This window comes from Buteo buteo, chromosome 18 (assembly GCF_964188355.1).
Source record: "Buteo buteo chromosome 18, bButBut1.hap1.1, whole genome shotgun sequence".
Lineage (NCBI taxonomy): Eukaryota > Metazoa > Chordata > Aves > Accipitriformes > Accipitridae > Buteo > Buteo buteo.
Genome location: NC_134188.1, coordinates 6,745,362 through 6,763,145, shown reverse-complemented (window position 1 = coordinate 6,763,145; position 17,784 = coordinate 6,745,362). Strand labels below are relative to the sequence as shown.

Below are 17,784 nucleotides of genomic sequence, written 5' to 3'. Positions count from 1 at the left end.
AAAGTAGCTCATGGTCACAAGAGCGTTCCAGATGCCTTTAGAAGGCCTTGAACAGAACAAACAAGAAGATAGAAAAAGAAAGATCCCAATTAGAAAAGCACAGGTGCACATTCCACAATAAAGGGAACTTGGCACAAACAACCTCAATTCAGGGGCTTATCTCGACCAATTGGACTGGGACAACTTTCGCATGCTCTAGCTAACGTAGCCAATTATATCCTGTGTGTATGCGCGTGTACAGAGTGAGTATAACTAACTCTATCTTATGTTTATACGCGTGGACAGTATCGATGAACTAACTGTATCTTATGTTTATACGCGTGGACAGTATCGATGTAACCAATCACAGTTTATGCTTGTGCACGTGGACACCAAATGCTTGCATGTAGCAGCCAATCAAAGCTTCTAAACGACTTAGAGAATTGTATAAGAATGATCAGCTAGACTCAATAAACTGGCAACTTTAATCATCATATTGGTGTTCTATCATCCGGACCCCGCATGGAATAACCCTAAACCCCACACATGTCATCATTCCAGAACTTGAAATTTTATATTTTATTTCACCCCACTTTCTTTTAAAACATTTGTCCTTCAGAACTGGTGTACGCACCCCTGTATAGCTACAGTAAGTCACCAAACCAGTAATGTGTCAAGGCCAGCACGATAGATCCTTAAAAGTTGTCTTCTCTTGTGCAGAAGCCGTTCCTGAAACCAACTGTCCTGCAACTGCAGCCATGAAAACTGTTTATGCATATTAGGAATTTTTTTTATTTTGAGTTTTAAAAAACAAAGCTGACAACGGTAGATTAGGACAGCTTAATAAATTTATACCTGGTACCTTGCAACTGGGACAAGGCAGCATTCAATTCAAACTCTTCTGAGTATGGCTCTGAAACCTTGAGCTCTGTTTTAGCAGCTGATAATGAAAACTTCAGCACAGTAAGTTGTGCAATGAGCAGTTGTGTGCATAATGAGGCCTGGTTTCCTACAGATACAAGTAGTGTGATCCTACACCTTCCCACTGTGATGACTTCAGTAAAAAAAAAAAAAAAAAAAAAAATTACTCAAGTTTTAGGGAGATGCCTAGCCGGTCCCAACCTGCCCTGCAGTCCTACATCTCCCTTTCAGCCCTCAGCGTACCTCCCTGGATGATTTCTGTTTTCTGTTGAATCCAGTAGAAATTGCCCAGCAGATGACAACTTTATTAGGGAGGGCTGAAGGACACGGACATACAGCATTCATGGATAACGTGGAGTTAACGTGTCGGGCGATGGCAGTGGCTCCAGCGGGTCAGAGGTGCTGAACAGGAGGAACCCAGAGAAGGTCGTATCATCATCCGCATCTGCAAACAGCCCGTTGAAGGTCTCTCCTTGGTGAGCCTGCAGCCACACCTCATCTCCTCCCTGTAGCTCGAGGATGGCGGCTCCCGAGGCCTGGTCCTCTCCACTCTGGTATCTGTCCACCGTGTGAAGCATCTTGATGCCATTTTTAACTAGAGCTACTCGGACATTCCTTGAGTAGACAGTGATGTGGTAGGTGAAATAGTAAACACCGGGGTATTTGCAGGTGAATTTGCCAGTAACTGAGTTGTAGTCATTTAGACTATTATACAGCACCTTGTCAAACTTGATTGGGCGATTCGGCGGGGGAAATTTGGTGGCGATTGTAAGGCCGACACTGAAAGCACTCTTTGGCAGGACTGGTGGGGGACCTGCGTTCCCCTTATCTCCTCTGTCTCCTTTCAAGCCTCTTTCCCCCTGAACTCCTGGATTACCCTGTGGCCCCAGATCTCCAGTATTACCTTTAGGACCTGGATTACCTGTCAGGCCAATTGGCCCTGGGAAACCAACTCTTCCAGGATGGCCAATTTCACCCTTTGTCCCTTTTGGACCTATGGGCCCAATGTCTCCTTTTAACCCCTTGTGTCCTTGCAGTCCCAGCTCTCCCTTTTGACCTTTGTAACCCACTGACCCTATAATTCCTTTTGGTCCCAGTTTCCCAGGTCGTCCTCTTTCTCCTTTATCTCCTTTGTTCCCCTTCTCTTCAACAGTCCCATTGGCCCCTAAATGAAAAAAAAAGGGGGGAAAAAAAAAAAAGGACACTTCGTGATCTTCCACTGGATTAGTGGGGCACAAGATGAGTTTCAGCACAAAGACATGTATGTGTAGGTGTGTGTCACCACTATATACACTGTGCTCACTGTACATACAATTTCTCATACATTTAAGTGCAGGATAAGCATAACATCTGAAGGAGCTGCTATTGTGTTAGAAAACAGGTGCTCTGGCTGAGAGCAGCAAGAATAAACTCAAAGAAAGGAAAGTGTGATTTGTCTACAGGCTGATGGTAGCATTGACAGCTCACATCATCTCCAGCACAAGCAGCATCTGTCCAAACACTTGTTTTCAGCCTTTGATATACAAAATGGGGGAGATGGTTCACAATTTAATCAGAGGAAGGTTCTATTTGGACAACACCCAGAACTTGCTTTCCATGTGTGTCTATAATTTCTACGTGATGGAACTCTGCTTGGGTTACCTAGATTGCTACTGCAGTGCAGCTAAAGGCTTTTTGTCCTTGTTATTTGCTACGACATGCTCCATTTATCCTTCATCTGCTCTTGGACTGAAGCTCAAAGCCTTTGAAGATTCTCTGATTGCTGCACAAGGGTTTGAAGGTGAAGTTCTCATTAATTGAAGGGCATGTTAGCAGTTGATAGAAGATACCATAATGATCATATACTCTATCAATCAGGAAAAGAAGCTGATAATTTCTGCATAAGAGCCTCTGGCTTCTGATGTTAGGAATGATGCTGTACTTACAGTTTACTATTCTCAATTTACAACTGAGAGTATTTAACAGCAGCAATAAACTGAAAACAAGTGAGATTGTATGGTGAGCCTCTGCGAAAAGCAGCATGGGTCCATCAGGACAAGAACACAGGTAAAGAAGGTAGCTTTGGTAATTTTAAACAACACTTGTGGCTTCATGTCTCACGCTCATTCCAGGACTGGGGTCATTTCTAATAGACTGGAAAAAGTCTGAGGGGTGTAGAGCAGCTTGTAAAAACTCCCATGCAATGCATATACTATATGTTATTTCTGAGGGTCAGCTTCAGGATTTTGGAGAACCTGGACACTGTCTTTGGCAGGCTTCCATGCTTTTGGATATATACATTGTCTGTGTACAGCTGGTCTAAGGATGAAAAGGTCCAGCATCTCAGAGTTATTGAATTTGTGCAGAATGATGTGATGCCACTTGCACGATGGCTGACTCCCTGCTTTTATGCACAAGTCACTCTGCACGTGTACATCCATCTGACACAGGAGACATGCTGTGTATGCATAGGCTGGTTAAACAGGTGAAGTATACAGGATCTACTGTATTTTTAGGAGTATAACTTGTGTCTGCTACAGTTTCTTTTAAAAGTCCCTTTCCCTGAAGTTGCATACATAGCTACAGGAGCCTCACTTTCCTGAGGTAGCTGCAGATGCGGTGTCTTCCTCAGCAGCTGGCAAAAGGATCAGGGAAAGGTAGGATAACAGGCTGAGTGAAGAAGTTGTAGGGCATCAGAAGCAGTGGGATAATTGGAGGTGGCAAATTTCTCTTGTATTGTCAGCATATGTGTGCAGCCTCTACTACTTCTGGAAAAAGGGTTTTTAACCTTTATGGTAGTTTTGCTACAGCTAGAATGTATGGCATGTCCAGTGCTCACAAACACGAGGACATGACAGTTGATAGACAAAGAATAAATTGAAACACTTCTTCTCTGACCTCGTTCGCCTTTCTCTCCATTTGCACCATCTTTTCCTGGACTGCCAGGAAGTCCTGCTTCACCTAGTACAGAAGAGACAAACAGATTTTCATTAAACAATTAAATTACCAGAAAACTTGGGATGTAATTCTTCTTTAATCCTTCCTTTTCAAGCCTGGCTAAACAGTGATGTGAAGAGTTATCTTATTCCTGACTTTTAGTGGGTGCCACTCCTGGTACTTTTATCTTACAGAGAGATTGACAGAGAGCACAGAAACTCAGCCTGAGGACAGTGGTTTTTTGAGACAGAGGGAATCCTTGGCATAAAGAGGTGGATTATTGAGATATGTAGACGAGCTACAAGCTGGTCAGGACCACCAATGTGAAAACCTCTTGTCCTTTTGTTGCCTCCGTCCCTGGAAGATACCAGCAGGAAAATGAATGAGGAAGCCATATTCAGCAAGAAGATTTGCAGGGGGAGGAAGCCTAGTAGCGAAACAATGGTAAACTCTCCTCTAAAGAAGAGACATCTGCAGGGCTTTGGCCAATGGTAATGAAACATTACAGCGGAATAATATTGCCTGTAGATCTGAGGAAGTCATTCACACTCTTGATCCCTGTATCTAGCATGACACGAACTTTCCTCTGCTCTAAAGAGAGCAATTATAGAAGTAATTTTTATAGTAACATCACAGGTGACCAAGAGGTGTGTGATCAAATACCTGGATTTACATCCAGAACACAACAGAAGAAAAAAGAGTTGGCAGTTTGGATGTAACCATATTCCAAGAGTAGCTCTCTGGCCATACAGACAGGAGAACAGTTCTTTAGCAGTTTTCTGCACAATGGGCACAGTCCAGCATCTGCTGAAATTTCATTGACTTGGTAAGTCTCATGTATTTAACTGCAAAGTTGTATGTACGTACAATATAAACATACCATCTAAGTAATAGTACAGTCATCCCAATTTGTTCAAACAACAAATAATCAGTATAGTCATCGTAATAGCTTAATTTAGGAAAAAAAAGTTGGGGACTTTATCATAAACCAGTGATATCATGTGATAATTCACTGGAGTAAAGTGAGGGCCTTTATAAGATAAATGAAAAAAAGTAAGCTCTAGATTTTCCATTTTTCAGACTTGCCTGGACCCCTGCATATAGAAGAAGGCAGCAGTTAATTGTATGTGCCTATTAGGAAGCTAATGGAGGTTTTTTTGTTTGTTTCTAGGTTTTAAAAGGTTTTGGTTTTAGCCAGGCTAGGGCACTGAAAGCTGAAGCACTTAAGTGGTTGCTTGACAGAGAACTCTAAATCATTTTATAAACAAGAGAGTTCAAAATAACTCTTTAGCAATCACTGAGGTAAATATGTAAGTGGATAGACTTGCCTTTCAGTGGTCTAGGGCAGGCCATAAGCAGTGAATAACTCTTCATTGCCCAAATTATAAGTGCTAGTTATTTTTCAGCTGATCTAGTTTACTATATAGCCACACAAACAGTTGTGGGGCATGAGAGAGAAGAGTCAAGTGGGAGGAAGAGGATCTGGTAGAGGATCCTGCCTATGCTAGCATAGCCATCAAAGAACCACACATCAAACTACACCTTCAACACTGATTCTGCAGCGTACGCTGTTTGCGGAGGCATATACTTTTCTGGTGGAGCACGTGATTCATTAGCTTAGCAACCTAGTCTGTTAAAGGCAGACATTTCCACTAGCTTGAAAGACATAGTAAAACACTTTAGCACATGTTAAGTTAATTTCTTTTAAACTGTTGACCTCAGTATGGTTTAGGTACTAGATTATATACTCCACTGAAAAGAGCTGTGATTCACAATCCTTAGATCAGTGCTCGGTAGAAAGGTTTATCTGATAAGTACAAGTTTGATCTGGATTGATTTGTGCAGCTGAGTTAGCCAGGCCCACAATAACAGTGTTTGTGACAGCTTTATATATTAAGCCATAATGCCACCTGCATGATGCCACACAATAGCTGACCTAACATAAAGCCTGTTGGGGAAAAGTTCCCCCCTAGAATTTTGTGAACAAATTTGAAGCAGCAGATTTGCACTTGTCCTGTGCTTTGCATTCTGGGGTTGTGACACTTCAGATGAAGTGTTCTATGTCCACATGCCCACAGATTTATCACCTTGTGCAACCCTGGCCTTGATATTCCAGCATGGATGCAAGGGCCATCGTTATCCTGAGGCTTAAAGTACTATGGGAATTACCAGCTTTAGGATGCTGGGAAGATTACCTCTGTCTTCAGTATCACACACAAATCTCAATTATAGCCTGTTAGAGCAGACATGAATCCTACACTGTTTTCAATAGTCTGCATTCCTGAACTTCCCTCTAGTGGCCCTTGAGTTACAGCAAGGAGGCACACTCAGAAGCAAGTCCTACAAATGTAAAAATTTAGATAAGAAAGAGAAATCTTACTGCTGCACACTTCTTATTACACTGAACAAGTTGTTGTTTGGGTTTTTTTACTGGGCTTGAAGCTTTTTACAGAAATACAGTTGCTATCTTAGAGATGTAGGAGTAGGTTTACAGGCTTTAAAATTTTCAAATAGACATGAAAATATTCCCAAAATAGAAGGTAAAGTCTTTCTTCTTCTGTTTTTATCCCATGGACCTGACCCCTCCATAGTATTAGCTATCTTGCTTTCATTATTAGGTCTTTCTTTATATTTCCTTCTTCAAACAAGTAAATGACAAGCATCTGAAATGTTTTCTGAAGGCTAGGCAGAATAATCCCATTAATGCCAAGTTACTATAGACAACTTTGGGAACTAATGGCATTGCATTTGATACATGAAATCATTTATTCTGAACATAGTACCTGTATCTCCCTTGTCGCCTTTTGAACCGTCACGTCCATCACGACCAGGTATGCCATTGTGCCCAGGATTGCCAGGGATGCCAGGATACCCTTGGGTACAGATGTCCTGGGTTTGTGGTTTTGCTGTGCTGACTACAATAGCCAGCAGTATAATCCAGCTTTTCATTCTTTAGATAGGTTATATGATTTTGGCTGAAAGATTTAAGAAAGCAAAAGTACATCTGCCTAAGTCTACCTTAGAAGGGGATGCAGGGTGGGGGAGGGAGGAAAAAAAGGCAATGGGTTTTCACCACATCTATTGTTTTGTTTTGTTTTATTTATAGGTCTCTATATAGCATTAAGCACAGTCCTGGAGACTGCTGAGTGCCATTTCAAATAATAATTTAATGGGATTATCAGCCATAGTGTCATTATACATTTGAAACATTGACTCAGCTTTACACAATTTAAAATATTTCTTAATTCCCTATGATTTGGAGCATCAGGTTCTGTTTCATATTTTCTTATGCAATATGACTTGTGGAAATAAATGACTTTGCAAAGGGAAATTTGATGCAAGTAGATGGTGAACAGCTGAAAGTCACAAAAGCTCTGGGGAGGTTTAGAGCTACCTTTGATGTCCTCAGGATCTAGCCAGCAAACAAGAAAACAACAGCTCAGTGCATCTCATAGAGTTTCACACTGTTCAGTTTAAACCATGAGTGCATTGACAAAGCCCAGATTTCATGGATTTGGCTGAACTTAACCCAAATTTCAAGATTGTAATAAAAAGGCAACTTGGGCAAAAGTGATAGTCTTCCCCCCCTTCCTCCCCCCAGCAATTACAGCAAGGAACATAGAGTTGCAGCAGCTATATGCTGAAGAAATTCTAGTGACTTTTCTTATTCCAACCAGAACTCTGAAACCCCAATGTCTGGCAAGTCTACAACAAAGTGTGCTAATAAAAATGTTGTTGCTGTCCTAAGCCCAAATCAACAGTTAAAATTTAAGGTCTTGGGGGTGATTCAGGTAGGACCAGTGATCCTGCATTCATGCACAAGGATTCATACAATGTCCTGTTTCTCCAACGTTTTATCAGTGTTGGTCATTAATAACCCAGTATCTATATAACAGCTTCTTAAGGGAAAAATAATATAATTGAACTAGTCAAACAGCTCATAACCAAGAAGCAGCAGGGGTCTTAATGCCCACTTCTCCACCCACATTTCTCCCTGCACCTACTCATGACTGCACAGTTGTGCCTCTCGTCTCCCAGGAGCTGGCTCTGATGCCACAGGAGGTGACCTACAGCAATTCAACCCCCAAATCAGCACAAAGCAATCATCTTTTACTCTTTTTTGTTTTTCATTGGAGTTAGTCATCTACTGAGTTAATAAGTTGAATGACCTCAGAGGGGGTCAAAGCTGGAGCAGAGTGAGATGAGGACAAAGATGTGAGGGATCAAGTAAGAGAGTTTTTTGGCAAAAACAAGTCTTTAGTCTGGTCCTCGCCCTTCAGGTAACGATGCTACTTAAAGTCCCGCTTATATTTATCCTTTCATTAGAGTGTCCCTCCTATACAATGTCCTTTAATATAGCCCCGCCAAAATACATTAATACTTAATTCTGGGCACTACCTGGTTTAAGTGAGTGTAAGAACAATTAGTGGGAAGAGATTAGACTGAGGAACAAAAATCAGATACCAACAAAATTAATGCCCATTTTATTTGGAATTAATATTCATAAATTAATGCACAGAAGCTTGGGCTATATAGGTTAAGTACTTGTACAGGAAAAGCAATAGAATAAGTAAATTTTACATAATTGGCTTTTGAATTTGTCATTTTATTAATGAGAACTTAATACTAAGATCAGTATTCCTTTTGAAATATTAATTCGCATTGACTAAAAAAATGATGTCTTCTGTTTAATCTCTTCACCGCCATTTCTCAGTCTTATGAAACAATGCACACAAATACCATGCAGAGAGAGACTAGTATGTTCTCAATAAGAATAATTACACCCTGTTAGCAGTATTCGATCTGAATATTCTTTTAAGTTAATTTGTAGAGGAAGACCTTAATTTTGAGACACATTCCTTAATGTTTTTGTTCTGTCTTCAGGAAAGTTCCCCATTTTGCAACAATTCCTGGGAATGTGATTTAGGATGCCTTTGCCAATAGTCTCCAGAGAGATGTTTCAACACGCACCAGCAAAATCCTACTTTGTCTGCTGCTTCTGGCTGGCACTAAAGAAAGTTGAAAATAAATTAAACATTTGCTACTTCTGAGCTATATAAACATTTGCTGCCTTAGTCAGAGGACTCCAGAGGAGTGCAGAAGGAAGAAGTGCTCTGTATGATGCTGTTAGGATATGATGCACCCCACGGAGAAGTCTGACAGTCCTTGTCCACTGACAGAAAACCCCATTCCCAGTTGTCTAAGGGAGTATTTCTTGCCTAAGGAAGAGAGAGTTTGGTCCCCATACATGCATTCTTCTCCACAAGCTGACACCATCAATATCGTCATCATCATCGTCACCACCATCACATATATAGGATCTTTGGTCTTACCTCATTCACTGTGTACTTGCAGTGTTCTTGGGCATCCTTAACCAGAGTAAAAAAGCTTCCTGTAAAGGAATGCACACTTCAAATATGTGCCTTGAGGACAAGCACTTGTTTGGTCACTAAATTCTCAAAGGTCAGTGATTTAATTTTGAGAGCTGTTCAATAATTAAAACAGAGGTTTAAACTGGAATCTTCCTATTTATTCCAATATTAAGCTGAAGCACTTTGTACTTTGGCTTTTACCACTGTTATGTGAAATAAAATTGTTAAAATGGATTAATAAGGCTTTGATTTGCATGTTCCATTATACAAATACATTACACAGATGTTAGCCTTTGACAGCTTGGTTTGTTTGTAGGATGGAAGGCACGTCTGATACCATTAATGTGCTGCAAAAACATGTAATAAAGTTAGTTTCTGTATCAAGCAATTTACAATGGAATTAGGGACAAAAGGCTATAGAAATTACAAATAACAATGTTGTGAAAGTGGCATTACAAATATTATGGAAAAGAAGTAAGAAGGTGCAATTAAAGGAAATAAATTGAATGCCAAAGAGAGCTTTTCATGTGTAATTAGCAGGCTCCCCATGTAGCCATTCAAGCATCAATCAAAGCTATCGTGCATATTATTGGCAACTAAATTTGAAGCAACCATAATGATATTTAAATGTGTCTTCTTGAAACTACTGAAACTGCTGCTATCTAAGGACTAGTGGAAATAAAGCAACTGAGCGTATCGTCAACTCCTTAAATGCTGATCGTGAGCAGTGAAGGATAAAACCAATAGTAACAGGAGTTAATGTGTTATAGGAACTGGCCTTAACTCACCCCTCTCGGTGCAAGTGACTGAAAACACTGTGTCTGAGGGGGTTCCCACCCTGCAAAGATATGACATGTGTGGCCTGCGTATCAAATAACGCATCCTCAGCACAGATGAGCAATGAATAGTTTTCACTAAGGTCTTCACCACCCCCCTGTGGTATTAGGAAAATATTGCAAGCCTTAGATGCCTCGGTTTGTATCTGGGACATTGTATCTGCCGTGCTCTGAGGAAAAGGAAGGACAATGTGCAGCAATTAGCTGCTCTACTTGAATGAACTTCTGTAGCCAAATTAGCTTCACTGCTGTGCTAATTAAGAAGAAATGAGAACCATGACAAACAATGCTTTTCTCTGTACCCCTTAGGCACCATCTGAAGTTTTCCAAGGTTGTGTAGCCTCGGCCTCCTCTCACGCTTCCAAAGTTTGAGTTATTAAAAAGTAGCCCACCCTGCCAGCTTAGTGCTGTGCCCTCAGTGATCTGTCCTGCCATGCAGAAAACCTGGATTTATTGACGAACCTTCCTGGCTGCAGGGTGCTGGGAGAGCCGGTGGCTCGGGGGGGGGACAGCACCAGGGGCAGTGGGGGCTCCCAGGGCAGCGGGACCCTCCCGCTCACCCGAAAGAGGCCGTGAGTTTTACAACACTCACAGTCTGTCTATCCCAATCCTCAGGTGAGAATGACATAATTCATTAGTTACATCTGCCTTGATGGACTCTGCAGTTAATCCAGTTTGATGCTTTTTTAGCAAAGAACCAAGAGAACTGCTGTAGGAATGGCTTTAAAGACAAACACGACCACCAGCTGCTTTCACACGTGCCTCGTCTCATCACAGAATAATGCCTTGCAAATAATTACACAGTAGCAAAAGTTCGTTCTTAAAAAAACGTTGCATCTAAACGGCAGGAGATGCAGGGTGGTTTAGATTGATTGCTGTGCTAATTGCCTTTGTTAGGAGCCGAATATGGCGGTAATGACCATGAGATGGATGGTTAATAAAAGAAGATATACCCAACCTTAATAGCAGAGGACCTTCTAGATGCTTTTTCAATCCTTCATGAGTCGCTATCTCCAAAGTCTGGGGTATGCTCATGGGGGGGGCCAAGGTTAACTGCGCCTAGGGAATCTGCCTGCTGACAGCTCACTTTGGTGTATATATGTTCTGCCTTCTTATTTCCCATGTGCCAGAAACAAAGGAATTTGGCATGTGTCTGCTTCTGCCAGCAAAGTCCCTCAGGAGCACCTGGAGCTCCCCTTTCCCCCGAAGCAGTTTCAGCTTTCCAAAAATCACTAGGAGAAGCAATGGATAAATCCCACATCATCTTGTATTTCTCTTCTGAGTGGAACTCAGCCCTTGAAGGACAGTGGTACTCCTTGCTCTGCTAACCTCTGCCCTCTCAGATTTACCCTTCTGAACTTTGCTGACACCAGACTCCAGGGACGCAGACACCTTCCAACCTTCCCTTGTCTGCGGCGTGGTTTGTCCGTCATTGCTGGTGGCCCATTCTGAATGCTCAAAACATTAAAATTACTTGGGTACAACCTTGCCCAGGTGTCACCCCCCCCTCCCCCCCCGCCAAGATGCACAACAGAAATGTAAGGTGTAACACAAAAAGAGGGAGGGTGTGATGGGTGTGGATCACTTGTCTGGTGCAACCTGCTGTAGGTGCCAGCAGAGACATTATCTGGAGATGCCATGTGGAGTCTATGAAGGAAGTGCGAGTGTGAGTGTGTATATGTGTGTATAAACACACACATCTGTTTTTTGAAACCAGAGCCTAAATACCTAATGGTGGCAGTATGTGAGTTCTCAGCCCTACGTACTCACCTGGACCACCAGAAGTCAGTTCTGACTGCAGTGAACTAAACCTAACACAGAACTAAGATAAAAAAAAAAAACATGTTGTGCTGACAGTTCATACAGTTTTGACATATTCTCACAATTACATGTTCTCTAGCTAGTTAGAATAACTGAATTTTGAAAAATATACAGAAACACACTAAATATTTGTGTGCTTTCCTTACAGGCTACATGATGTGCGGTTTTCCATTGCTGACTTTTTCATTTCTCCTTTGGTACTGTTAACATAAAAAGGCCTGAATCCTTGTCTCCGTTAGCAAGCACAGATCATGTAGCCTGGAAAAAAAAAAACAAACCCCAAAAACCAAAAAACCCAAGAGAAGCAGTGTCATTTCTGCACAACCTAAAAGCTCTACCTGATAGATCATCTCTCAAAGAACTTACAAGCTGACAATATAGAATGATCTACAGGATTTCACCTGACTGCCAAAGGATGAAATAAAATGCACAAATGAGCTCACCATGGCCAGTTGAATTGCAGGCTTCTTAGAAAACCTATTTATCACAACGTCCTACTCCAGTGTTTGCTCAAGGTATGTTTTCTGGTCATCTGATCTACCTCACTAAGTGCTCAGACTCTGCCTTTCACTTTGATATTGGAGCACTCCGCACACATCCTGCTGCAGCAGCAGCACTTGGGAGGCCTGGGAAATGCTCAGCTTTGAGGTGAACGAAGAAATAGAGATAAGAGCTTGCACATTGTAAGGAGGGGGAAAGAATTGGCAAACCCAGCTATCCTGCCAGCATTTCAACTCGCCAAAGCATTTTTGATGAAAAGATTTCAGCAAAGTATGTTATTTTGTTAAAGATAATGTGTCTCAGCGAAACATAATTTTTGACACAGCCTTGAGCAGGAAGGACACACACATGCCTTTCAGATGTGGTCCCTTGCTCGGTCAGAATAACGAGAAATGAAAAACTTCCCTGAATCAGAGCAGTAAGCTGAATCTCCAGCAGCATTGCCCATTGCTCTAACAAGCAGGCAGGTAAGCCTGTTCACAGACATTTACAGAACACGCCTTTTGGGTGAACCCTTTCAAAAGGTTTTGCTTTTGTTCCAAAGAAAATAAAATTTAATCCTTACCTAAACTACAGTATTTAAGTCACCATCCTCTGTCAGCCAGAGCTTTATTAATACAGAAGCTGCATTTGCATTTACTTCCAAGGGGTACTGTGGGAGCTGTCTGCCAGGACAAGTTAAAGCACAGTGATCGCAGATGCATGTGGCTGGGACAGTAACAAGGATGGGTTTTGCCTGAACGATGAAGACTTCAATCCCAGAATCAGGTTTAGTTGTTAAAACAAACCTGTGCTGGGAAGTACTGTAGCTGTTACTGGAAAACCAAGAGAGGAGGGTGTGACATTTTTTGCTTTAAAATAATAAATATGACAGTTGATACATTTTTGCATCACAGAGGATATTTTGTAGGCAATTTAAAAAATCCACAACAATTTTAAAACTGCACAATAAAGTTTTATAAGACACAGCTGAGGAACTTCAGCTTTGTACATTATTTAATTCAAACATGTACAATAAGAGAAAAATAATGGGAATGTAAGTTTGTACTTATTTCCAGAAAATAGATTCATTTGACAAACAATGTTCCAAGAGTAAATAAACCTTGTAATGCAATTACTTCAGAACATATGCACATCAAGCTACTGCAGTCCTCTAAATTGTACTTTAGCTGTCAACAGCCAATTCATCTGCTCTGTAGCCAGGACACTTCATTTACAACATGTGTAACAGCACACAGATAGTAAGATGCACAAAGCAATGTACGTAAGATAAAATGTTACAAAACACTTGTCAAAATAAAATATATATGCAAGTCATCCCTAGTATTTACAACAAATAGTTTTAAATTAGAGCGCATTCAGAAGGCATCTCCTACATACAAATGTCACACATAGAGAAAAAAAGCAGAAAGGCAGTCAAAGAAAGGTACTGTGTTAGTTATGGCTAAAGACCTTTGGCTCCAAAACTCTGTTATAATTATTTTCAAAAGACAACTAAAAAGTGGAACATTTGAGTAGTCTGTCTTTGAACTCCGTTATTACACTGACCACTAAAACTCAATGTGAAATTTAGCATGGCAAGAGCCACTTGTAAAACAATCTTATTATTTTATACATCAAATGCTCTGAGTTAGATGCAATTATGGTTTGGCATTTTCCTAACTCAGTGGGAACGCATTTGAGGACAACTATATTTTACTGCATCTCATGCATAAAGTCTGAGGTTATCTGCTCAGCAGGCCATCAGGAAGGCTCTGGCTGTGCTTTATCTAAACGAGGCACAAATGTGCTTAGTAGTTGCCCTAGAACTTGCATGCCCAAGAGACATGCAAAAGTGAGAGGAAAAGAACAGATGTTGCCGTCACACCTTTCTGATCATATATAAGTTTTGTTACCAGAAGGAGGATCAGGGCAAGAGTTGCTATAATACAAACTTTCACATTTGAGTTGCAATTCTTTTTCCCACAGACTCTAAATCAGGCTGAACCCCAAGTAAGTATTTGTCTTAATTGGTGGATAATGTAATTGTTTGTTTCCATTTAACTATAATTTGTTTAAAAGATTATGGTGTAGTCCAAATTTGGCATGTCTTGTTATATTTTATCTTAATCTGTTGCAAGGTCAGATTGCAAAGAAAGACACAGAGAATATTATAAAACAACCATGTCTATATGTAGGGTACTATATGTAAAACTGTCCTGAGTAATCTGCACCATGAAACATTTGCTTTTTATCTCTCTGAAATTAACTTTGTGAGAAAAAAACTGCTGCATTCAAAACCATATGCAAACATTTCTGTCCATTTTTAGGGCTAAGGCACCAGCACTACTATGTGGAAAAAGCCTTCATGGGCACTGACATGTCAGGAAGATACATCCCAAAACCTCCTTTTTTTTCCAGCACTCTACAGAACCGAGCCCTGGAAGGAAGTAGGTTTTAGCAAAGACACATATGCAATTAAGTGTGGATCTCATAATGTCTTCAGGTCCAGCTGGGAAAGTTTCTGGGTGAGCACTGCAATCCAACTTCAGACATTTTTTTTTGCATCTAGAACAAGTCTTTCAAAATGTGATTATGAAAAAACATCGTCTCCACTTCCACAGTACGTGCATTACTTTGGTTTGCAGGCCTGAACGTGGCAAGTACCCACAAAAATGGGTATGTAATAAACACAAAAGGGTTACTCATTTAAGGGGAAGGGCATGCATCCATGCCTGCATTTGGAACTCTGCGCCTTGTGTTTAAATAGAGCATTTAGAATTATCTTTTTAAAAATCTGAATAGAAATGGCTTGTTTTAAACATCAAAAGAAAAATATAACCCAGCCAGCTTTTTTCACTAACTTTCCTGTGCATTTTCTTTAAGCTGGATCATTGAAAATGTCAGTGCATATTTCCAGTTCTTAACTGTTTCAGGTCATCTTCCATTGCTATGGGAAAGCACAATCAATGAAGTTCACTGCACTGAACAATTCAGCTGAGCATCACCAGACTTTGCATTATTGCTGAACTATATACACAAGGCATTTGAAATGTACAGTTGTCAAAAGATTTCATTTAAAATCAAAACCACAAACCTGGGCTTTGCAGAAGTTGCCACAAAGTTATCAAGTCACAAAATCTAGCGACCAGTGGGCATCACAACACTGACGATAAACAAAAATATAGAGGTAACAGTAGTAGGAACAAATACATGTTTAAAATAAGGCTTTTTTACATTGTTGTTAAGATTCCTGGCCTCTAGCCCCTTGTTTGTTCTTCATATATTACATATTCATGACAAAGCTGATTGTGTCCATTGTCAAAGAATATCCTTGGATCTATCCTTATCATCAGATAATGCCCCTAATCAGCAGCATAGAATAAAGTATTGTAAAGACATTCATAGCAAATCAGTTCTGAAACATATGGAGTCTTTCTTTCCTTTCATATTACCAGCAGTCTTTTGTCAACCTCAATGAGAGCTATCAAGCAGAAATGATCAGTGCTGCAAATATCAAGATCCTGTTTCTTCCTGGTGGCTTTTTAAAAGTTATTCTCCCAAATCAACTTAATGTCATAGGCAAATTGTACCAGCGCAAATCACGTATTGCATATGCTGGCCAGAGCTGACCTTAATCAAGTCAAGTTCTTCTCCTTCCCATACAGACTGACGACTCTGAGACAAAAATCCATCTCTGGTCCACTCAATTCCTCTATCCCTTCCAGTAAGGATTTCTTTTTCTTTGTGAAGAAATAATTGGTCAAAACCCATTGTCAATTGACTGTGTATAAGAAAAATGGATCCAGACCGCCTCAATATATTTACATTACCATTCATCCATCTTCTAAGTCAAGCTATATGAATACAAAGTGTGAGAACTATGGAACATAGCCAGCAGTCAGCAGTCAGCACGTACTGTCTCAACTCTGCCTTTGTACATTCACATTATCTCCGTTCGAAAATTAAAAAATACATTTTACACAGAGAAATAAGCATATTGGAAATATAAAGAAGCATCTCCTAGGTGAAGAAGTGCGCAAAAAGTGATATAAAAGCTCTATACTGAAGAGCATACATGCATGCAGTATATTGCTGTGACTGAAAGTAATCAATCTGAGATGCCCTGGGCTCCTCGTTTCCACTTGTGTGCAATAAATGCACATATCTTTATAGTCCATTTCACACTCTGTTCATGTTTCTATATTACAGAATAAAATTTCCCTGTTCCAATCTGGAATATGGTAAGGCCTTGCGGGATGTTCTCCTGCCATTTGGCAATTTAATAGAAAAAGACAGGAAGGATTAGTGTCCACCAAATTCTGCAACAGCTGGCTAATCCCATGGGATGTCTCCACCTGATTTTAATGGGTGGTCTCTGCTCAGTGCTCCAAAAGGAAGGAGAAAACTCTCCTAAGATTCCTTGCTGATATACCCCCAAGGAAAAATTCCTCCCTACCCTAAATTTGGCCATCGATATAAGGTTAAGAAAAATGAAATGTTACAATGACCTGCATGATTCCGTCGCTACTTCAACATAACTAAGACAAACAGAGATCAAATACAGCTGCTTCAGAGTAACAGCAAGTTGTCTTTGTCAGAAGGGAAACTGCTCTTCATCAGCAATGCTGACACTTGGCAACATTGACTTCAGAGCAGTCTTGAGGACCTTCATTCTTCTTCTACACAAAGGTTGTATTTCTGGCTCAAGGACCCCGAGGCTTTCCCTCCAAAACTGGAGATTCACTGAGCTCAAATAAGCTTAGCCGTGTCTCCAAGGTCCTTCTTTGGAGTAAGTCTCCCTCCATGCCGATGTCCTTCCCCGGTCCTTGGCCTCTCACTTTTTAAAGGGGGTGAGTTTGTTGAAGGTATGCCAGAAGAGGGATGGCTTCCGCTTGGGTTCTGCCAGGGCAAAAACCTGCTGCTGTGGGATGCTGGTAGGCACAGTGATGTGGCGCTGATGAATAGGATGCAGGCTTTGGTGTGGAGGAGGCACAGGACACCCATTATAGCTTACACCTGCAAAAGGAACAGTTTAAGAAAGTGTATGAGTCAGATCATGAAATTTTCTGAGAAAATTTAAGCACAGGACCATGGGACAAATTCAATGGTGCATAAAGCCAGTATGAATTTTGCCATGATCTTGAATGGAAGCACTACTGAAGGTTACCTTTTCTGGTATTAGACTTTTAATTGCTGCATTGGTTTGGCTTAAGAGGAGAATAATAACAGTAAAAATAACATTACAGAATTACCAAAAATAAGCGGCAGTTTCACATAGCCTGGCTATATTGTTTGCACAAGTAAATTCTGGTATTTCAAAGGAATGACTTAAAACTGTAGATACTTGTATTTCAGTCAACACTCAGAATAAGGCTGGGTAAAATATTGCCACCAACAAAAATGTTATTTCTTCGATTTGGAAAATATTTGTCCAGGCTAATGTTCTCAGACTTTGA

At 40.7% G+C, this 17,784-nt stretch overlaps 2 protein-coding genes across 4 annotated transcripts in view; both read right to left on the bottom strand.

Annotated features, from left to right (window-relative positions):
* Positions 1 to 826: 826 nt before the first annotated feature.
* Positions 827 to 6,820, bottom strand: LOC142041512 (uncharacterized). The gene is given in 4 exon segments (XM_075050416.1): positions 827 to 2,065; positions 3,778 to 3,840; positions 6,600 to 6,768; positions 6,770 to 6,820. Coding segments are annotated over 4 exon segments (1,107 nt in total). The 3' UTR covers positions 827 to 1,241.
* A 6,320-nt stretch (positions 6,821 to 13,140) lies between these two features.
* Positions 13,141 to 17,784, bottom strand: part of SPATA13 (spermatogenesis associated 13) — a 49,420-nt gene continuing 44,776 nt past the window's right edge. For all 3 annotated transcript variants that reach the window (XM_075050715.1, XM_075050716.1, XM_075050717.1), the window contains one exon: positions 13,141 to 17,344. In XM_075050715.1, coding sequence (XP_074906816.1) covers positions 17,163 to 17,344 — 182 coding nt within the window. In that variant the 3' untranslated portion in view covers positions 13,141 to 17,162. The remainder of the gene's footprint in view (positions 17,345 to 17,784) is intronic.